Below are 24,105 nucleotides of genomic sequence, written 5' to 3'. Positions count from 1 at the left end.
CCTCATCTTCTTTTAGAGCTTGCCTCCTCTCTTCCTTGTCATCCCCCACTCCATCCTCAGTTCTTTTCATCGCCGTCTATTTTCTCTGAGCACCTCCCTGCACTGAAACGAGATGTGTTAAATCAACTGATTATTGGTCTTAACCCCTGTATGGTGTTCAGGTCAAATTGACTCCTTTCAAAGTTTCATTTTACAAGAAGAAAAATGGCACAAATACATGTTTTCTACCTGAAATTCAATGGCCTAACCTTATTTTCTGTGATAAACATGTATTCCTGACTCAATTCAGAAAATGATTCTGGATATGACCACTTATGTTTTTTGCATAGGGGATTTTTTAACATGATTTATAACCTTATGACAAAAAGCGAACCCCACTGTGTGCTAGTAGAGACTGATTGCATTCCATAAACATATATGTTATCTCAGCTGTTTGAAATTGAGATAAAGGCAATATTTCTTAATAGATTATGAAGTAAAATTTTAATTCAGAATTGTTTTTAAAACCCCAAATAAGTCCCGGGTCAGTATGAGGTGAAGACAACACCAGGGTTAATCCGAGGAGAAGTTTACAGTAACGTTGGAAATCACAACATTTTAAATAGAGCTTGTTTTAAGAAAATAAATTTGATTTTGCACATTTGAAATTAAAATCAGACATCACAACAAAATAATAATGTACTGCTACATTGTTAAGGTAGTCTAGTTATACTAATAATAAGGTCCATAGTACATTAAACATCACAATATTTACAAACATATAGCAATAAATATACAGTAAAATTCATATAAATGAGTAAAAGGTCAACAACCTTCACCTGTAATATACAACAGGAGCGGTCTAGATGTATACCTGGCGTTTTCCCTAAACTACCTAATGACTGGTTTTCTACCTCAATTATATATATATATATATATATATATATATATATATATATATATATATGATATAATCAAACTGTTTATTGTTTAATTACAGCTAAGAAAAAAAGTTTGTAAATCTGCCGTTAACTAACGTTAACACGATAGTCATTAGGGGTGTGAATCTTTCACGATTTCATTTGATTACAATCGTTCTGTCTTTGATTCGATTTCATGAAGCCTCAGCTCCTCAATATTATTAGATATTGCTAAACATGGTTTTCATTTACAAATTCAAGTAGTCCGATGTACTGAACTTCCCTTTTTTATTGTGTCTGCTCTAAAAAAAGACCTTCCTGAATATAGCGGCGTCTGAACACAGCCGATAAAAGGCAGAAACAAAAAAACAGCAGCGACCGGAAAATGAACGTGCAACGTCAGTCTTTAATAATCGATTATGGTCTGTCAACGCACGGATGCAGAATCGTCTCCATCCACATCGCAATACATCGATGCAATGATTCATTTCAACATGCAGAATAGCTATCTTGCCTTAGCTGCAACTAACAACTATTTACACTTTAGATTAATCTGTTGATATTTTTCTTGATTAATCGATTGGTTGTTTGGTCTATAAAATGTCAGAAAATGGTGAAAAATGTCTATTCGTGTAACATGACGCCCTCAAAAGTCTTGTTTTGTCCACAACTCAAAAACCTTCAGTTTACTGTCACATAGGAGTCCAGGAACTAGAAGATATTCACATTTAAGAAGCTGGAATCAGATTATTTTGATGGTGTTTTTTCATTGAAAAAATGACTTAAATCCAAATAAATGATCAAAATTGATTGCAATAGCTAACAACTAAGTGATTAATCTTTTCAGCTCTAGTTAGCAGACTAGTAAAACATCTGCTCTGTCACAAAGAGAGCATTGAAGTGCAATGGGAGGTTCTAGAGTCCAGAAAATCCCAGGCCAGGCAGTAACTGCAGCATGAAGCCAGATTACAGTCCACAGCCAGAGAGAAGTGCTTTACGGCTTTGTGGTGGTACCTTGATCACCAGTGGTGGTCAATAATTAGATTACTGAATGGAAGATGACTTAATGCCTCATTAAATGACTGAATAGGGGGATATTTCTGCGGCAGAATCAAGGGACTCATGGTAGATTGACCCTGCATTATGAGGCAGTTCCATAGTGTGCCTGTGTTTTCTGCACTCAGACTAAAGACTGTGACAAAATGTGCAGCGAAGGCATAGACTGATGTCTGAAGACGGGGCTGAATGTGGCTAAGAGCCTTTTCCACGGGTCTCCCTCTCTCTCTCTCCTCACTTTCCTCAGCTACGTATTATTTATTAATGAGCTAATGTAGAAATAATCGAGATTTCATGTGCACTGCCAAACCAGCATTTAGCTTCTGGCTACAGATCAAACATGTAGCTTGAGACTACAATTCTGAGAACAACCCAACTTTAAAAGCCCTTAAACATTGTTTGATTTCCTCTGCTTCCACGAGACAACTATTCAATGATATCATTTATTCATTCTGTGTAGAGATTAAATGGTAATACAGAAACAGATCTTACATAGCACGGCCATATTCAAGAAATTACAAACTACAATTTTACCATTTATTTTATATACAGTATAGGAACTACGGAGCCCCAGAGGTGACATGGAGGGGGGAAAAACCAAGCAAAATTTTTTTTTAAAGCATGTACTGGGGAAAAACACTTAACTCAAGATCTTGAGTTTTAAAGTCAAGATGGTTTTAAAAAAAAAATGTTTTCCTTCATGCCGTAAGTAACAATATAATGGTGTACATAAACCTGACTGCTATGGAAGAATTGTTGTGTAACCTATCATTCATTTTGTCCAGTTTCCATGAGTAATGGTTATCTCCTTGAAATGCTGCCCTTTAATGGTGCTGCTTCCCCTTCGTATATTCTCCATATTAACGGAGACTCCCAGCTAATACAAAAACTTTCCTCTGCCCAGCTCTTTGTCTGAAGCGCTCCCTGCTCGGTACACTGGGAGAGGGACATGCTTGCCAGCTCTTGCTAGACTCCCCTCGGCTAAAATGTTGTAAATTAACACAATTAGCAGATCGCCATTCTGCTAATTAGCCATTGGCGACTGCCGAGAGACGGATAGAGAGCAGAATCAGAGAGGAAATAGGAGTCTGGGGATCACCCCCTCCTTTCTGCGTTGTCACCAAACAAACGCAGGGCCTCGGAAAAGAGAGCAAGAGAGAGTGAACTCGTATGTGTTGATGCCTGCCTTTTTTTGTGTGTGTCTGTGTTTGCTGTAGTATAAATGGATGGGAGGAGGGGAAGAATTGCTTCTCTATGAATGGATTTTATTGTGCATGCCTGCTTTACTCGCACAAGCACAAAAACGCACATACACATAAACCAATTCTGAAGCCGGCATTGCTCCCCAGACCCCCAACTGTGGATCTCTACATGCAACCGCAGCCAGTCAGTAAGTCAGAGGAAGCAGCCTAAATGACACCGATATTATCCTTTATTTGTGTGCACTAAGTCAAATCAAACGGGGTTCAATGTGCCGTGCGGCTGCTGTGATTACGCCTCGTCCAGCCTTTGATAGCGCCACGGCTTTGATATTGAGACAACGATGGAGTCGCTGTGTGACCGTCAGTGTTTGCAGATGGCATTGGCTGGGATTAAAGGAAACAGTGGCTCTCCAGCCTCCTGAGGCAATAAAGGGGAGAGCCAGGTGAGTGTGTCTGAGATGAGATGGAGCAAGGAAGGAGGGAGGGGAGGAGGCGAAGCAAGCACAGACGGAGTAAATAAGAGGATGGAGGGGGCACGAAGAAAGGGAATGAAACGATAGAGAGATATATATCAAAAATAGATGGAATCGGAATAAAAGGATGTAAAGAGAAACAAAGAAGGATCTACAAGGAGGGGAGGTGGAAAATGGTCAACAAAAAAAGCAAAGAGACTGAAAGGGAAGACAAGGCGGCAGGGAGGCATGAAGAAGAGAGGCAGACAGAAAGGTAAAGAGAGAGGAGGTCAAGGTGGAGCTGTGCAGACAGGAACTAAGCTTGAGACACAATGTGTTGTAATTCATTGCTCGCTACAGCTCCTGTGTGCGTGCCTGTGTTTGTCCGTCTGGGTCAGTGGATTTGAGCTTGTGTGTGTGTGCGTGTGTGTGTGCTTGTGCACGCCTGAGTGCAGGCATATATAGTTGTTGTTTTTTAAACGCCTGTGTGTCTGAGTATGCGTGTGTGTGTGCGATGAAAGCCCCATAAGCAGAGGGGGGTGGATGTTTGTGTGTGTGTGTGTGTTGCTTTGTGGTACTCGGCGAGGCGCATTTTCAAACCCATCTCCAGCCACCTCAGATGAGCCGGGGATTATAGAGTGACCCTCAATGCCTCTGTCTTATTGGTCTGGCCAAGGTGCATTAGGCTGGTGTAACCAGCCATCCCACCTCCCTCTATACCGCACTATACCTGCCGACTCACTCTGTCCTTCCTATGATCTGTAGAAATTAGAAATAGAAAAAAGGAAGTTTTTCCTCGCCACTGTCGCACTGTTGCTTGCTCTGGAGGAAACTATTAGAACTGTTGGGTCCTTGTAAATTCTGGAGTGTGGTCTATCTGTAAAGTGTCTTGAGATAACTCTTGTTATGAATTAATACTATAAATAAAATTGAATTGAATTGAATTGAATAGAAATTAATGTGCAGTTGGACACAAAATCCTCTCATATGTATCAGGAAGAAAAATAAAGAAAAAAGAAATATATATCACTTTTTTAATTGACCATACTCCATCACAGGCAATTTGAAGGTGTTGTCATATTAATTATTGCTAAAATGATTTTAGCCCGTCAATTTGTTCACTTGTGGTTGTCTGTCTCCGTTTCTCTCAGGCTTGAAGATGCAGTGGACCCCCGAGCACAGCCAGTGGGCCGAACAGCATTTCGACATTTCCTCCACCACGCGCTCACCAGCCCACAAGGCTGAGGCCTACAGGGCGGTACCTGGCCACCTGCAGCGCTCAGCCACCTACCAGTACGCCTGGGCCAATGACGACATCTCGGCCCTCACAGCCTCCAACCTGCTCAAGAAGTATGCCGAGAAGTATTCCGGCATTCTGGAGATGCCGGGCTCCTATTCTGAGGCACCAGGGGTGATAAATGGACGGAAAGGTGAATCAGAGCCCTGGCAGGATGGCGTTTACCCCATGAGCTGCATCCCCGAGGGGGTTTCCGTCAGAAAGGGAGGGGTGGCGGCGGCCTCAGAGGTGGTGTCTGGCATGTGCAGCTCCCCGGGCCTGGCGTCCAGCACCCTGAGTGAGCCCAGCTACTCCAGCAGCAGCTGTGGAAGCCACTCTGCCACTGCCCTCCACTCCTCCATGGCCTCTCAGGAATATGGCCCTCCATACAGCAGCTCCTACCTGCACAGTAGTTACAGCTCCCAGTCTGCCCCCGCCCCAGCACTACCCTCCCCACTGCACAGCTCTGGGCTCCTGCAGCCGCCCCCTCCACCGCCCTCCCACCCCACTTTAGTCCCAGCTTACAACGGAGGCTCCCCCAACTTGTCTAGTTATAATTACCCCCCAGCAGGATACCCAGCTCAGAGCTCAGTCGGGCCTGGATACAGCCCTGGGGGAGCACCCCCTCCATCCTCATATCTCCCCTCAGGCATTGCTGCACCTACACCCCTTCCCCCATCTTCTAATTTACCTGGATACCCATACCAGAGCCACAACCTGACCCCGATCGCCCCCACCCCTCTCAACAGTAGCTCCTCCAACTCACTGAAGAGGAAAGCCTTCTACATGACCGGCCAAGGAGAGATAGACTCCGCTTATGGTAACTTTGGCTATGGCCAGGCTCGGAGCTCGGCTGAGAGCCCCATGTACAGGATAGCAGACAGCAGCAGTGCAAACGGAGGCTCCAACAGCGTCAGCGGGGGTGGATTTGATAGAAGTGCTGAAAAGTCATCCTTACCTTTTAATCCTCAAAAGCAGTCCACAATGTCCTCAGAGCAGAGGAAGTACAGCAACCAGGCAACAGGTGGACCACTGACTCCGCCGGCCTATGTCACCTCCACCCTGGGGGGTTCCCGCTCAGCAGATTCCCTTGCCAGCTTCACCTCCCCTTCCCTCAGTGAGCAGGGTGCTGATGATCACCGTCTCCACCTCTCGCACTCAGCGCCAGGGCCTACCTCCTCCTCATCCACTTCCTCCTCCCGACATGCTGAAGAGCAGCTGAAAACCAGTGACCCTCACCTCCTAGACATGGTTACCTCTGAAATCGTTCAGCAGGGACCCCCAGTGGATTGGAGTGACATTGCAGGACTAGAACTGGCCAAGGCAACCCTGAAGGAGGAGGTCCTGTGGCCCATTCTGCGCCCGGACATGTTCAGCAGTTTAGGTCCAGCACCCCGATGCGTGTTGCTGTTTGGCCCCAGGGGCAGTGGCAGGACGTTGCTGGGTCGCTGCCTGGCCAGCCAGCTGGGGGCCCCATTCCTCCAGCTCAACGGTTCCACGTTGGCCACCAAGTGGCTGGCAGAGGGAGAAAAAATAATCCGAGCGTCCTTCCTGGTGGCGCGCTGCCGGCAACCTTCAGTCCTGTTCATTAGCGAGGTGGACATGCTGCTGTCAGCCCACCTCAGTGAAGAAAGTCCCATCAACCGGCTGAAGGGGGAGCTACTTTCCCAGTTGGACTCACTTCTCATGGGCTCAGGTGACGACGGCAACCAAGTGTTGGTGGTTTGCTCAACAAGCAGACCCCAGGACATGGACGAAGGGTTGCGCAGGTACTTTGCTCGGAGGGTCCTTGTGCCACTGCCGGATGGCGCGGCCCGACACCAGATCGTGAGCCAGCTCCTGGCTCAATCTCAGCACAAATACTGCATGAGCGACGAGGAGCTGGCGCTGCTGGTCCAGCGTACCGAGGGTTTCTCTGGACTGGATCTGGCCAGACTCTGCCAAGAGGCCCTCGTAGGTCTGTTACATATCTCTGCACAGGGCATGGACATGTCGGGTATGATGCCCAGGGGACAGGTCAGGCCCTTCACCTACCAGGACTTTGAGAGTGTCTTTTGTAAATTCCAATCCAGTATATCACAGAAAGAGATTGACACGTACACTGAGTGGAACAAAATGTTCGGCTGCAGCCAGTGAAAAGATAGATTCCGCCCTTGAGAAAAAGAGGCATCCACAATTCCTCCCCTCAGGGCAGAAGCATTGTGCTGGAGGGAAAGGCACACAGAAGGCCAACACAAGCCCACTGAGATCTCACAAGCAGGGTTTAGACGCACCGAGAGACCTGGTTTGACGAGACAACTGGCAATTTTTGCAGTTGATGAGCAAGAGTTTTAATTTGAATGCTTGACACTCCAGAAAGCCAGACATTGTTTACACATTGAAAGCAAGTTGGCTTTAGAAGAGACGCCCCAGTGTCTGTGTATATATCGTTATGTTCTTATTGTTGAGATTTAGTTGGCTATCCAAGTGCCTGAAGTGGTGCTTTCTGATTTTTCTTTCTTTTGTTTTTTTTTGCCTCACAATCTACATTCATGGCATGAGCTGATGATTATTAAGAGCTTTAAAACTTCAGCGGTTAGTCTGAAAAACAGAGATTGCCAGTTGCCATTGGTGGTGGTCAATCATTCTTTGTCTTGCTAAAAGCAGAAATCCTTCAGGGCGGCAGTAGTCTGGGCCCTGACTCGCACTCATCTCTTCTGAACCTTTGTCTGCAAAACAAGCAAACGTAACAAACTAAACTCAGGAAAGCGTTTGCAAATTGTACAGTACCTCAAGATATCTTGACGAAAAGCACTACGATCTGAGAGGAGAATCCAAGGTGGTTTGGCGCTTTATGTTTAGCAAAAGCAGTGTTATGTGTATCTCAAGTGGCTAGGATAAATAGCAAAGAGGTGACAATGAATGTACTAGATATGTTCTGGAATGATGGAGCATAATCAATAGTGAAAGAAAAACATTATTTCTTTTAATTTTTTCCCTCACAGCAGGTGCTCTAGTTACCTGTTTCTACTTGAGCAATCCTAAAGCTTATTTCCGTCATGTTAAAAAAATGAATTCAAATTTTAAAAGCCACAAGGCAGTTGCCCAGCTTTGCTGTTTGGGGAGACAAGCAGGTATTGGGGTGGTGGGAGTTGTATATTTATTAAAACAACCATAATCATCATTGTTATATTACGTGATCTAGGCTACATGGTTAGGCTGCATCGAGGCTCCATCACTTTGTCAGCTAACTTCAGCGCAAAAATTATGGCTAATTTGTGATACTGTTTAGTGAGAGGAGATGTAGTCTCTGATGCTAAAAATATTTCCAAAAAATGTAAAGAAATAGTTTGGCATTTTGGGAAATTCCCATGTTTGCTTTTCTTACCACGAGTTAAATGAGAAGATTCATCTGGTGCCAGTAGTGGAAAGCTTAGCTTGGAATTAAAACAGAGAAAACAGCTAGCTTGCCTCTGTCAGATCTGTACGAAAACTGTACAGTGAAAAGTGAAAAACAACAATTTGTGGTTGTCTGTGCTGCTAAGCTGCTGGCTGGAGCCTTATTTTGAAAGGACAAACATGTGAGTGGGGTCGCAGTTCTCAACAGACTCTCGGAAAATAAGCGTTTCTCCCAAAATGTCAAACTACTCTTTCAAATCCCAACGATATCAAACACAATTATTCTAATTGTGTGAATTTAATTTTTTAATTAATGTCTTTTGATTTCGTTTACTCCAGTTGGTTTCAGCCAGAAATGCTGTATTGGAAATCAGTGAGCAGCCCATCTGATGCATTAAAGGAAAATCTCTTTTCATAAAAGTAAACTAGGATTAAGGGAGCTCATTCCAGATATCCTGCTAGTTTTTAAGTTGGATTTGATAGGTGTCACAGCCTATATATGGAAATATGGATGTTGCAATGTTGCCTTGTAACACACACAGTTTAGCTGTATTTGAACTGTACTAGCTGTAGAATGGGATGCCGCTACTGTAATTTAAATTTAGAAACCATTATTCATTCAGTACATATCTTCCATGCCTATACCTTAAAGTGCTAAAAAAGACGTAAATTACTGTTTTTGTTGGCGTTCAGAGGTAATTTCATAACAGCAATTCTGGTTGATTATTGTAGTGGGCATGTTCATGTCCAACCAGCAGGAGTTTACACAGTTAGCAAGGACACTATTTTAATCACTTTACAATCAGAATAAAAAGTATTCAAATACGTTTTACCCAAAATGGCCGGCCCAGATTCAGACGTCAATTCTTTTCCTCGACTGTAACTGTGTTAATCAGTTTTTTGTTTCACTATATTTACACAAATGGCATCTAAATGCATTTGGATACACACTTCAGTTGACTGGAAAGCGTTGTAACATGAGTGAGGAATTGTGGCACTAGTCTTCATCTCTGAAGGTTGTCTGTTGCCCGGTGTGATCCACTGGAATGTATTTTTGTCTCTTCCTTGTCACCCTGGATGAAGCTGTCCTTTAGCTCCACTGGTGTGACACAGGAGTACCTAAAATAGTTTAATGTACATGCACTAAAGCATTTTGTGTGTTATATTGTTTTGTTGAAATGTATTTGCTTTGTCTGTCTGGTATTTATCCCGAAGGAGATTTCATTTACGAACCGATGATCCGTTTTAAACCTTTATTGTACATCCTGTTTTATTTTTAACAATATCTGAAGCAGGAGCTGCAAACTCTATGCCCAGGCCCACTCTGTGCTGCTAGCTCTGGTCTAGACACCATCAGTGCAGCACCTGATGTGGGGAGGGGGGGGGAAGTTCTGCTGAGCATCAGCAAAATTGACGGAAAGGAAAGACAGCCAGGCAGTGTGGCGGCAGCACAAGGGGAAAGCAGAGTGGTCCGTCAGAAAACCACCCTCAAAACAATCTGTACCACAATTCCTTTTGTCAGCAAATCCTCTGGAGAGAGAGTCCCTTTAGACAGAAAAACCTCCTAATGCCCTTCAGAGCACACAACAACAGCACAGGAGTTCTTCTCCCTCCCCCCCCCCCCCTTCTCCACAACCGACCAACAAACAACTGAAACACGCCGTTCATTCTACGCTTGTTTGTTAGGTGTTTTGTGGTCCGTCTTTTGTGTCTTGACCTTTTTTTCTACATGGTGTTTAAATCTAGCTTCTTTTTTTTTCTTTTCTTTTTGGAAACCTTTCCTTAAATGGACGCTAGAGATCTTCTTTAAAGCATTTCTACCTCATGGCTACAAAACACACGTGGTATTTGATTTACGTCTTTCCAAATGTCAGACATTTGTGAAAAATGCATAAAAAACAACAACAAAAAACATAAAAAACAAAGTGAAGAGAACAACAATAACAAGTTTTGCGCAGTCTACCTCAGATGACTGTACTTAAAACATTTAGCTGATGGTGCAACCGCAGGCTGCAGCATAGCCTAGTGTGTGTGTGTGTGTGTGTGTCTCTGTCACTGTGTGTCAGATCGGAGCTATAGGCGAAATACACACACACACACCCGATAACACTGGCGTAAAAAAAAAACACTCACAAGCGATTTGTGAGGAAGGAACCGTTGGGGTCGGCCTAAAGGTGACCTGGAAATGTATAATCCAATACATTTGCTTTAATCTTTTGTGAACTACTGTGGTTGTGCGCGTGTGAATGTGTATATACGTGGGCACACTCTTCTTTTTTTTATTTAGTGTGTTGAATTTTATAAATTGTTAGTATATATAACACACTTGCACAACTTTAAAACCAGAGTGTAACGTGTTTCTGTTGTACATACCTATACATACAATACAAATGCACCACTTGTTTATATGTGTGAATATGTTGCCATACTTGCAGTCAATGTATTTTCATGTAATCTTAGGTACAAGCCGCAACAAACAATTCATTAAAGACATTTTCTTGGGAGATTATATCTTGTACATGTCTTTTTTTTTAATCATTGGTCACATTGAGGCTCGGAGGGGATGAATAAAAAAAAAGATTAATTGCAGAATTTATTTATCAGTACAATGGGAAAAAATATATATGTGTATTGTCCTGCCAAAAAATAGCCCAGCTGAAAAATCTTCTTAATGAGCCTTGAGTTAGTCACCCTTGTGTGCAATTATAAAATCATCCGTGTAGCGCAGGAAGCCGACGCTGTCGCTTTCTCTCATTAAAATGTAACAACTCATTTCTCTTGCTGTGGTACGAGTGGCAAGACTAAAACATTAAAGCATTAATTATCTTTCTCCATCACAAAGAATTTGGATTATGAGAGTACTCTTAATGAAAATGATGTGCATTAGCCCACTACATTTCTAAGGTATCATTATATAGCTGGCGGTGAGGTGTGGGAAGCTGCTGTATAGCCTCTATAATTATCTGTGAAAACTCAAAACGCTTCACAAGAGGTTAGAGTGCATCGAGAGCTGCTGTTTTCTTTATTTTTCCACATTGAAATATGCTATAGCACTGATCAGAAATAATCTATGACACAAGCTTTTTTTTGTCCATCACATTTAAAGCGAATGTTTTTTTTCTTACAGTTTGAGACAACCAGGAAGAAGAGATTAGATCATTTTGCCCACCTTTTTTGTTGCTCTAAGCTATATAAATACAGCAGCAGCAAGCTGCTCTGTAAATAACCTGCATTCACAAAGCTGCAGTTGGTCTCGGCTCGACTCAGTAGGGGGAGTGATACAGGAAATATCATTGTAGGCAAGTGTTTTTATCCAGATCCGGGTGAAAAATTTCATGGAAAGTCTTTTTTGCCTGTGTGTGTGTGTATGTGTGTGTGTGTGTGTGTGTGTGTGCGCGTGTGCGCGCGCGCCCCGGGGTTATCGACCACAACACCAGTGTCCTCTTCACTTTAAAGGGTCCTTATTCCATAAGCTTTGCCTCACACCTCTGCTCACTCTTTGCACGACAATTAAAATATGCTAAGTGATCATTTTCCTTAAGTAGTCTTAAATGTGCAATCCATTCAAATATGAGAGGAAATTGCCCACAGCTCGCAAAAAAAAAAAGTACCAGAGGTGGTTGAACATGGGGGTAAAGCCAGAATAAATTATGCAAATAGCACAAAGGACTTTACCACTTAAAAGCCTAATTTTCCTATAATCAGCACACTGTCGCCTAATATTTTTTTCCACCTCTTATTAAAAGTGACTGTTCTTTTTTTGCCGATCATCAGATGCCTCTATCTGTCACTGGTCTGTAAAATGACTGCAGCCTGCCAGACTAAATGCTAAAGCATTTTGCCGGAGCTTTTAGATGATGGTTACATTCCCACACAAGTAATTATGCGTCGGAGAGTCCCGAAATAAGGTTTAATTATACAGTAATCGTCTGTGATGGACACTGGGAAGTGGTGAGTACCGCCAGACTGCAATCCATCAATGACAAACCTCTGGCCAGTTTTAATTCCTCCTCATTTGCATCCTAACCTCCACACCAAGTTGCGCAAACGCTGTTAAATGTTAATAGGACCTGTCTCGCCACTCAAAATGAATGCTTAAGCCATTTTTTAGTCACTTTTCCCTCCCCTCCCCCTCCCTCCACACCACCACTCTCTTCTCTCCCCCTTTCATCGCTTGTCCTCTTTATCTAGCTACCTCTATAACCCACTCCCTTTCTTTTATTCCTTTCCAAAGCTATCGTCTTTATGCCATTCTCTCCTTTCCTGTCATCCTTCCTCCAATCTTTCACTCTGCGCGGCGGCCCCTCCTCCCTCCCTCCCTCCCTCGCTCCCTCTTTGCAGGCCTCGCCGTGGAGGAGGCACAGAGCGGTCACTGATGCACTAATTGGGAGCAACACTTACAGTTTTATCTCCCCCTACCACTAATAGCGGTCTGCGCTGAAGCAACTCACCTTAGGAAGAGGAATGGATAGATGATTTGGAGGTAGGAGGTGGTGTGTGTGTGTATGGGGGGGGGGGGTTTGGTGGAGGCCTTGAATGAGAAATTCCTCCATGCAGACCACAGCGCAGACTCAGTGTGAGATTGGGCCCTCAAGCCATCATGGTTAATCCATATCCCGCAGGACCTCGGACTCAATTCTCTGCTTCATTAATTGAAAATGATGGCCTTTTTTTTTTCGGTGTGAGTGAATAAAAACAAGAAGCCATTTATGAAAAAAGCAACCAAAAAAAAGCATTTTGTCTGGTTTTGTTCCTGAAGTAGCTGCAATCTCATTATGCCTCTGCGTTCCATTTCAAAATGTGCTATCATCTTTGTCTTGATTGTCTCCCAGCGTTGGGCGAGATAAATACACACGGCGCTTTGCTGTGCTGATGCCAGGACTGTTTTTCAGTGAAGCATTTGAAGTCTTATCAGCCTTTATGGAAATAAAGCCTTTGCCTAATAAACTGTTCCACAGGCTTTGGGAGAGTAGCACATAAACACCTTTTTTCTCCCGACATCGCCATCATTAGCGCATCTTGTTCAATGCTTTACACATAATTGGAATCAACATCTATTGTTCGTGTTCTTGACCTTCCACTTGTTTTCCAGCAGACACTCAGAAACATTGTATTACTGCTGAGAGGGAATCTTAACTAGGAGAACACATGCTAAGCCCCTTTGTCTTTGTTTTATCAGGGGCACATTGCCTCACTTTGAATATAACTTGAAAACCCGTACCTTTCTGATTTAATGAATGAAATCCCATTGTGTATTCTAACATACGATTTAAATTAATCACATTTTCTATTTTCTTTCACATGCTGTTGACATCTGTCCATGCAGGACAATAGTATTGGAAACACAAGGCTATTATCAAAAACGATAAGTCCTAAACTGTAAACGTAGCATAAAATCTATTACAAGTAGACATCCTGCATTCATCTTCACTCGTGTTGAACTGCTTAAGTCAAGTAAAGAGTACATGATGTACTTTCCAACACTACAGTTTAGCGCTGGATCCGTGAAATTGGAATAATAACCGCGGGTAATGTGACTAAAACTAAGCTGAGATTTCAGATTTTGAAGATGTTGAAACTGAATTGGCCTCACCTTTTGCTGATGCATGGAGATCCTGTGTGGTTTACAAGAACATCTCACATGCAAATGCTGGTCTTGATTATGCTAATATATCATTATGTTAATGGTGTCCATCTTTAATAATGCATGATGTTGGCATATTGCCAATGCATTGCATTTATTGTCATGCAAATATGTTAGAGGCTTATTAATTGACACTTATCAGAGATTCTAAATCACAACAGGAATGAGCTTTGATTTGGTGGAAAATAATTATTCACAGTGTGATTGAAGACCACATTCGTTCATTCATTCATTCATTCGTTAGTATCTACAAGGTGTCGCTCGATATTGGAGATCAGGGAGGTTCTTCAGGTTTAACAGCTGGCTGTTATCACTACTCCTGCTCTTCTCACAAGAGGCCCCTGTGCAGCCATCATCAAGATTCATGTGCGCCAAAAAAGGGGCTCCATGTGATCACGCAGCCCCCTCGCTATCGGGGAGTCAGACATGAGTCATCCTCACTCCCAAAGCCCACCTCCCTCGGCAGAAAAAAACTTAAAACAAGCTTTTTTCTGGCGTCACAGGAGGGTACCTTCAGAAACACTCTCTTGCTTTTTTTTGTGTTGTCAAATTGGTGGCGCTTGTGTAGTGTTCACAGGCACTCGGGGATGGGCTGTCGTGTTAGCGGTGAGTGGCAGACCGACCGACTGACTGACAGCCAGCGAGGTTGTCTCTGGAGGATTCCTACTGAGGAGGTGTCGCTGAGTGCACTATCAGGGACTGTGATGTGCATTAGGCTCTGCCAGAGACCTCTACAAAGACAAGTTTTTTGAAAGTGACTGGAGGTGTGTTTTTTTTTTTATTATGAGAGATTCATTAGCTGTCTACCTTTTTTTTCAGATCATTGCTCATCAAAGCCTTTCATCATTTTAAGACAGTGATTGACAGGTTGAAATAACTGTTTCCTGACTCTGTGATTGATTCTGTAACAGCACATACTGTACCAACACCATCATCTGATCATCATCTGATTTTGTTCCTGCACTGCAAGGAAAATCCGTCACTGCTGAACTGCTTCTATTTTCTCCACAGTGTATCGTGTTGGAGCTGTGGTTTCCTACGTGGTTTTCTCTCGGCTATAATGCCACATCGTGTGTAACTGCCGATGGAGACATCCAATTAGTAGCCAGTCAGGCTGCGTTAGCTTAGTTGAGAACACACACCTTCACACGCACACGCACACACACACACACACACACACACACACACACACCACCACCACCACATGTGTTGCAGATGTACAAACATACACACTTGCATACAGGCAAGGGAGGAATGCACACAGAAAACCACACACAACCACTTGCTGTTTCCACATGAGTACACTCAGTGGCGATGGGGGAAGGGAGGCCTGAGATGTGTGGGGAGAGAGGATCGTGGCGGCAGCAGCAGCAGCAGCGGCGGCGGCGGTTGCAGCGATGGTGGGAGAGGTGGTGGTGGTGTGGTGGCAATCTCACCCAATCATGTGTGCTGGGAATGACTTCATTAGGAGGCCCTGTAGAAGTCTGGTGCCTGGGAATTGCGTTTGCGCCGGGGATTGGAGGGAGGTATGGAGCGGAGGCAGAAACAGGAATGAGTCCTGAATCCCTCTTTTATCTGGCGTGTGATGGAGAGATCCAAATCAACAGCTGTCAGTCAGGTGGGCCCCAGGGCGAAGGCCTCCGGCGGTGGGGGGAGGATGAGGCTGAGGGTGGGAGGGTAAGGGGAGATCTGGTGGAAGTCTGATGGGAGATGGGGTTGGCGAGGACAGGGCCTGACTGATGGGGTGAGTGTCAACCCTGGGTCCCTCCACAGGTTTATCACATCAAATCCTGGTTCACACAGGGTGGGGATTTGCATTTCCAGAAATCAGAACTACTAATCCTACACTTTTACTACCTATTTGCAAACTTAAACAATATTACTGCAGTGTCCTATTTCTTTTGGCATATATTCTTTTACATTTAAGAGCTCCAGAGGCCTCTGAAGTTGACACTTGTCTGTACTGATCTGAACAGAATATCTGATTTTGTTTGGCTTTCCTGTCTCACATAACCACTCTCATATATATGTAAGTAGCTATATATATGATATAGATTATATATATATTATAATATTATATATATTTATATATATACATATATGTATATATATACACACACACACCACTTATTATGTCTTTATTCTTTTGCATTGAAGCTTTGTTGCTTCATGTATGCTTTTTTTTTTATCCCATGCTTACTTGTGTTTAAATTGTAGTTTTCTAGACTTTAGTAATTGCTCATTACTCTTTCCCTCTCTTACGTAGGTGAGATTTCTACCAACTTATGGCCAGCAGGGGTTTTCTTAATCTCACCTTTTGTTTTTGCCAATGTGTGTGGTGTGTGTGTTGTGTGTGTGTGTGTGTGTGTGTGTGTGTGTGTGTGTGTGTGTGTGTCAAGGATAACAGTTTTGAATTAGTTTTTATTATATTGTTGATTTGACTTTTTGATTTGATTTCAGTTTAGTTTTAGCTCGTTTTCAGAGTGTGTTGTTCATGCCTGGCAGAATAGTTTTTATTTTGTTTTAGTAAAAAATGGTTTTCACTGCCTAATTTCGTTTTAGTTTAAACTTTACTAAAATAACCCTGGTGTGCGTGTGTGTGCGTGTGTGCGCGTGTGCGTGTGCGTGCGTGCGCAAGTGACGTGAACGTGAAGAGCGCAGGTGAAGTCAATCAGCAAATTAGCGATGCTAACGTTAGCAACGAGCTCCGTTCTACACGGCCAACCAACGGTGTTGTGTCCGTCATGCCAGATGTAAAACCGCCTAGGTGATGAGCCGTCACCGCGACAGCAGGTGGACTTTTAAACTGAAATAAAGGATGCAACCAAAACACAAGCAAAACCTAACCTTCAGGGAATGTTCCCGCAACCAAAACCGAACGTTCCGGGAACCAAACACTGTTAGCTGGGTGGATTCAGAAAGAGAGCAATAACAGACAACATGGATGCCAATTTTCTTGGCAAGGAGGATGGCCAGGCACAGGGGAGAGGGCCGCTAATGTTACGTGAGGTAAGACACAAAGTTTCGTTTTGACAACTTGTAAATGAAGGTTAGCTTGTTGACAGTGTCAGGTTTGTGTCCAACATTTTCAGTGTCCACCTACAGCCCACTCAAACATCAACTGTAGTTACTGTAGTATGCATACTATCTGCTTTGAGTGTTCTAATTCAGTCTATTTTCCAGTGTGAACATACTAAAAAGCTGCTTGGTATCAGTAGTGCTATTCCTCTGCTAAGCATAGACTGCATGCAGTTATGTAAGACTTTGCTCTTAAAGGCAATACCTTTACTACTGTAAGCAGGAGGCCCAAGTCACGTGATGAATGTCTTATGCTTCAATTTCCGCCCACTTTAATTAAGCCTAAATGAGCTCTTTTAAATATTACAAATTGTAATTTAGAAGGTAAATAAGGGCCCACTCAGTGTACAGTTGTGGAAAATCAAGCTGCATTCATGCAAATGAGTTTTCTTTTCCTTTTTTTAACCATTTTTGAACATTTCTATAAACCAAATGATTATTTGAGAAAACAATCAACGTATTGACAATGACAATAATGTTTGGTTGTTTCCTTATATTAGAGATTTTTATATTGTTGCTTTGTATTTCCCAGAACCCGTTCTTTCTTAGGTTTGCTTTTATTTTAGAAGATATCAAACAGCCTATATTCCTCATTACTATATAAAAGCAGGCTATTATGTAAATTGTATATTTCTCATAGTCAAATCCCTGTAATAAAGCCAACACCCCCTGCTACTGGCGACTTCTGCTCAGAGATGAGGGGGAGTAGAGTAGATGCAGAGAGAGAGGTGAGTGTGTTTGAGCACCGCGAAGGTCACTCCAGATTGAGAAGTTTGTCAAAATGTGATGACATCAGCAGTCTGTAAACTGTTATTGGCCCTTGCTGAGCATTGGCCACGTCCAAACTGTCTGAAAGTACAAAAAAAAGCAAAAACACACACACACACACAAACTGACGGCCACCGCTCTGCCAGAAATGATTGCCTCCAAGGTTTCTTTTTTCTTCTCCCATCTCCCCTTGTTCACCCATGCCCCCCACCACCACCTCCTCCTCCTCCTCACCACCACCACCACCACCACCGACAACTCATATCCCCATCCCCCACTGTCTTTCTGCCTCCTTCTCACAGGCTTGTACTGTAGAAGGCAGGGTGCCAGATATGTGTAAGCTTCTAGGAAAGAAGGAATAGGCAGAGGAGGAAGAGAAGCCAGATCTGGATTTAATGACATTAAACATGGTTTTTATGCTCAATAAGAGGCCTATATTATGATTGATCCAAGACAGTCAACACTTAATCTTGACACAAATGGAATCGTCTGTCACTGAGTCTATTGAGTCATCAATATCTGCTGAAGTTATTTCTCTCTCTCCCCCCCCCCCCCCCCCCCCCCCCCCCCCCCCCCTTCCTGGATCGTTTACAGTGAGTAATCATCTGTCTGGTCGCTCGCGTCTCGGGGGTTTGATCGGATAGCGCTTTTGAACACGGGCGGAAACCTGCCTGACAATCCAACAAGCCACTCACTGAAGATTGAGAGGGCCCCATTATGTCGGCTGCCCGTGGCCATATCAGAAGGCTTTTCTTCTCCCTCCACTCGTCTCTACATAACACACAGCGGTAAATAAATCACAGCTCCGACTCTGTTTATCGATCGGCCCTGCTGCAAGCTCCTATTTCTTTTTCTTTTTTTTATTTCACTCTCCTCGCGTCTGCTCGCTCTTCTCCGCAGGATGAATTGTTGCTTTGTGTATTGAGGAGGGCAAGATTGTCAAAACACAGAGGTGCTGTGTCAAAACAAAAAGGAGACTGGGAGACTGGGAATACGCGCCCCGACTGCATGACCCACGGTGATGCTGCATACGTAGCCTCCATTAGGCTCCGTATTAATCGAAATAGTTTCAATTAGTGGCAGCATTTGCGTTTTCTTTCCTGCAGGGGAGGCCTGTGTCCTGCTGGGACTTCTCTATTGGTGCCATTGTTTCAGGCAAGATCAATTAGTTACAGAGAAGTAATTGAAGCCATTCTGAACACTTATTTAACCAAGACATGCATACAGCTCAATTAAGTTACGCCAGGAAATTGAAAGTGATTTGCCGATTCATAGACCATTCATTCTGAAAAGAGACCAGGTAAATGACCTAATTGTGCTCTTAAAACAAGTCAGTCAGAGTTTAGGAGACTGACAACACTGAAATAGACTGCATCATCCTGCTAAGCTACGTAACTACATTTTCCCCAAAATGGCAAACTAAAATATTGAAAGATCAAAAGTGGAATTAGTGGACCCATCAGCTTCATTATTATAAGTCATGGGAGAGAGCAGGTACGACAGTGACGCCATACTAAAGTGATACTCTTATGCTTGAATTATTCACCTCTGACATTTTCTAACTACACAGATGGGCGGGTGAAATATGGAGGACTTTGAGGAGCTGCTGGTTTGCCGCGAGGAGAAACCTTCAAAGAGTATAAAAGATCAACATTTTTCCTTGTCACAATTCCGCATCAAAAGGGGGTCAAACACAATATTGTGTGTGTGTGTGTCAACATCTGTTTTATCTAAAAAGATACATTTCTCTTTGTTCATATCACTGCAATTTTATTGCTGCAAAATGGGTTTTTGTCAAGCAGACAAACTGACCGACACATATATAATAAAAGATCCATACTTGACGCCTGTGTATTGATATAGTATTGCCACGGAAAATACAGCAATACTCTGCTGTATTGATTCATAATAAATCCATGAACATACTAGTCTGTCCTGTATTTGGGTCCCATTCCTTTTTCCTCACACCTTACTGTAACAGTCATTTGATTAAATTTTATATATATATATATGTGTGTGTGTGTGTGTGTGTGTGTGTGTGTACACATATTTTTTAAATTTATTTTGTTTTTATGTAAGCACACAATCAGCAAGGCAAATTCCATTTAGTTCCTCTACTGTGGCAATAAACCAGCCTGACGTCATACTCAGATTTCCGATCTTGAATGTTGTGGGCGGGGCTAAGTTCGCCTGTCATCCAGGCTAGCAATAAACGGCTTATTGATTCTGAATTGTATTTAAATAGCCCAGTACCACAAATTCACCTATAAAATATGTATAAGTATGTATGTATTTATGTTACTTGCCTGAAAACTAAATTGGCAAAGATGGCTTTTTTAATCACTCTCAAACACCACTCTATTATTACAAGTGTGCAGTGTATTTTTGCTTTCCAACAATCCAACTGAGTGATGAGTCTTTTCTGGCGAAACAGTCTCGATTTAGGTAGTTGGAATCCTCCAGTTAAACCTTCACGCAACATTAAATAATATTTAGGCATATCAACTTAATAGTTCTGAATTGGGACCCCCAGCCAGTGAAATTAGCGTATAAAATTTAAGTAATTACGCTGCAGCTATAATCAAAATGTCATGTTTTGCCTCTTATCTCATTTTCAGGTTACACTTGTGGACAATTAGCAAGCTAACAAAGGCTAATTACAGATTTCAATTGTGTCTTAATTTTAATTTGAGTTACTTAAATGTTCAGTGTTGGAAGAAGTATTCAGATCCTGGAAAATGAAAAAATAGTCCAGTTTTATTTCTTTTCTTTTTTTTTTTAGGCTCATCTAATATGGACACTGTCTTGAAACAGGGTTGAGCCTAAATACAGATTGGATAAGGCGTTTGAAATGACTCACATTTGATAAGTGGAGTCAATACCGGATTCGTATTTGATAAAATGCTATGAAGCCCCTTCTCTAGTAAAGCTACAGTACCTATGCATCTGTGAAAGGGTTAAGCAAGGTGGGTTCCTGAGGCAGAAAACGTCCTATGACTAGCAATCAGCACTAATAAGATCCATCTACTCTTAAAAGACTGTGAAAAGCCCTAAATCCATTCCGAACAAATTCAAAGGGGAGATAGGAGAACGGGCCATGTGCTGTGATGTTTTCATCTATCTCTCTCTCTCTCTCTCTCTCTCTCTCTCTCTCTCTCTCTCTCTCTCTCTCTCTCTCTCTCTCTCTCTCTGCCCGCTTCTATTTCCTTCTTTCCCCCTCCACTTCATTATCATTCCCAGGTTATCCCAGCAGCCAAGTAAATCTGGAGCACAAATGAATTAAGGGGGAATTAAGGAGCCTGTGCAAAGTGAAGCCTTTCCAAATCTCAACACAGATGAAAGGTGGGCCTGCTCATACGTGTGCATTCACACTCAAACACATGCTCACATGCATCCACAACACTTACCTCTCACACACACACCACATATGTGTACTATGTAGCAGGTACAGGTCCGTAGATTTGTGGCTGTTGGTGAGTGTTTGTTGGGAGTGTTTGTCCTCACCTTGCTTCTGGGCCTCGTGCCAACCACAACTTCCTGCAGTCCTCGGCCAAGGCAACACAATGGCGCTTAAAGTAGCCCGACACCCTCCCAGCATATCATATCAGCTGGGGAAAGAAGTTGTTCACGGAGAGGACAAAGCAGTATGTATTACATGCTACAGAAACCTATACAGTCACAGTATATACTGTCCACACACAAGGATAATGTGCTAATGTTGAATTGAGCATAATGCGTTAAATTTCAAATTGTGTCCTTTTATAAGTGGGGAAATGTATTTCCCCTCCATGGATGATGTAGAGGACACAGCAGAGACATTGAAATGGTTCAGTGGAAAGTGAAAATCAGACTTTCCCTCTAACCCTCTGTTTCTTCCCAGCTGATACAATTGATGCAAGTTCTCTACCACGAGCAACGGTTTTCTGAACGTATGTTTGACTTGCCTGAACCCAACATCTTTGAACCAACGAGTCAAACGTGTTTGAATCCCCAGTATTCTCTTGGAATTCAAAGGGTTTTAATGATGTGATGAAGAGTTTACGTTCTACAATGACATAAATTATACTAAGAAGCTTTGGAGATGTTTTTTAAGTGTGACTGCTTCATGGCAAAGGAAATAAAACAAAAGAGATCTACTTAAATGTAGTTATTGCTGGTATGACGAGTATAAGGAATGAAACGACTCAAAGATTACTCAGCAGTTCCTATTAAATTAACAGAGTATTTTATTGTCTTTTACCTCATTGTTTTGCTGCAGCAGGCAGATGTTTTTGGGGAAAAACCTCTAAACTCCCTGTGTACATGTGAACAAAAATGTTTATGTAATACATGAATTCAAAAGATGTTTCTTGCGATCAACCCAACATTTACTTTTGTCCGCCATGTTGTAATATGATGTCAACTTGGCGATTCGTGTACCAACATTTTTTTTTAGTTTTTCTGACCTGATTTCTCCCAGTCAAGAACAAATTTTCCAATTCTGACACCACAGGAATGCAGCAAAAGACTAGAAAAAGCTGGCCTAAATCTTCCCACAGGTAAAAAAAAAAAAATATATATATATATATATATATATATATATATAAAATTATCCCAGCCTACCAGCACCTTAAAACTCCCTAAGTAATACTCTACTGCTGGCTGTAGCTTCATATTTAGCTTACAGATGCGAGAGTGGTAGCTACATTTTGAGATATTGTGTTCAAAAGGTTGCTATTGAAAAGCTTCTTTGGAAAAAAAAAAATTACTTCTTCACACCTACAATTCTCATGCCAATTAAACCACTTATTAGTGGAGAAATTCCATTCTGTTCCCTCTACATCCCCGAGCCTTTGCTCAGTTTGCAGTCACACACACACACACACACACACACACAACACACCTCCCTTGCTGTTTAATAGTTCCAACACTAGAATACATGCAACGCCCAGTTGTCAAGAGACCCAGCCTTAGCAGCCACCTCTCTCACATCTTTACCCTGCTCAGTAGGAATCAAAGGCAGGGAGAACAGAGACGGGGATGAGGGAGGAAAGGGCCTCCGCTGTGGCTTTTAAAGCTTCACTATTTGGAATTTAAAGAGTTGAACATGAGACGTAGTTTTTCTCTTGCTTTGCCTCTGCCTTGACATGCTGTAGTTTCTGTAGTAGTAGTACGCTGGTTATATTTCAAGCCTCTAGCTTTCCTTTGTTCTGATTTAATAGGATCTGTTGTGTGTACTTCTCCAGTCGTTATCATCTTGTCTCCTAATCATATAATTGTCTCTGGAAAAGCTGTTTCATTGATTCTGCAGGAAATGCAGATTGATCCGGCTGAATTTGCATGGGAATCCATTCCGTTTGAGCCGAGAGATCATAATTGATCAGATGGGATAAAGCCTGTATCTGGCTTGCCTTTCAAAGGTTAAGGTGAAAATGAATTTGCTTGTTCGTTAGTTACATTTCAATCCTGTAATTAAGTCTTGCAAATGATTAAAATGTAAAACAATGGAGCAATGAATGTGACTTTGATTGCTTGTTTGTTTCATTCGATAACATGATCTGTTGGCCTGATGACCGTGCCTCCAGAATCCTGATGAAGGTGCGTGAGCTGCTGGCTTAGAGAAACCCAGCTCGCAAGCAAATCTTTTTTATTGTTGGTACCTTTCTCAAAGACCAAATTTTTTTTACCCTTGGCTACAAAAAGCTCCAAGTTTTGTTAAACTTATTTCTAAATATGTCATTTTGGATGACTCAGAAGTCATCCGATAAATCGAGGCTTAAAGGTGATTTGTACACTGTAATTGATTTCTTTAAAATGAAAACTAGTTGTGGTACCTTTTTAACTAAGTTATGCTTTTTTATATTTAATGGCAGTGATAAAGTTTGAAAAAGGCCACATCCTGCAGATTTATTGCTAATTAATATTTTGTACCAAAACTAAATATTGGAAGAGCAGAAGTGGAATTAATGTATCTGCATTATCCATATTCACAAAGATAGCAACCATAAAATCATTTACTAAATTTCTTAAATGTTTTTTAATTACACATTTTTTAATTACTATGTTGCCTCATTTGTTTGTTGCGTCCACAAACGGACATGTACAGTACTTTGGATTGAGCCAGGCTGTGGTATCAATCTTCTCATCTAACTCATTGCAAAATGTTGGTCTTTTGCGCCGAGGCACAGAAATCTCTTTGAACAGTTTATCTTTTTATTGGAAACCTATATGACAACTTTCGGCTGGCAGGGCTGATTAAAACAACAAACTTTGCTGGTAGCAGATGTAGCAGATTACCATAAACTCAATAAAATACTTGACTAGAACATGCAGGGATAACACTGCATGTTTTCAAGCAGGCTGGATTTTTTTT

General features: G+C 42.3%; 1 protein-coding gene and 1 long non-coding RNA gene across 2 annotated transcripts in view; both read left to right on the top strand.

Annotated features, from left to right (window-relative positions):
* The window catches only part of LOC116674178 (fidgetin), a 32,370-nt gene extending 23,702 nt beyond the window's left edge, over window positions 1–8,668 (top strand). The window contains exon 3 of the mRNA XM_032506709.1: window positions 4,761–8,668. Within this exon, the coding sequence (XP_032362600.1) occupies window positions 4,761–7,021 (2,261 nt within the window). The 3' untranslated portion in view covers window positions 7,022–8,668. The remainder of the gene's footprint in view (window positions 1–4,760) is intronic.
* A 12,329-nt stretch (window positions 8,669–20,997) lies between these two features.
* On the top strand, window positions 20,998–23,241 carry LOC116674179 (uncharacterized). Its single transcript, XR_004328001.1, has 3 exons — window positions 20,998–21,095; window positions 22,246–22,291; window positions 23,044–23,241. It is a non-coding gene; the product is annotated as an uncharacterized LOC116674179 (long non-coding RNA).
* Window positions 23,242–24,105: the final 864 nt, after the last annotated feature.

This window comes from Etheostoma spectabile, chromosome 24, assembly GCF_008692095.1.
Source record: "Etheostoma spectabile isolate EspeVRDwgs_2016 chromosome 24, UIUC_Espe_1.0, whole genome shotgun sequence".
Lineage (NCBI taxonomy): Eukaryota > Metazoa > Chordata > Actinopteri > Perciformes > Percidae > Etheostoma > Etheostoma spectabile.
The sequence above is the reverse complement of the archived record's forward strand: the minus strand, read 5'-3'. Positions and strand labels throughout refer to the sequence as shown.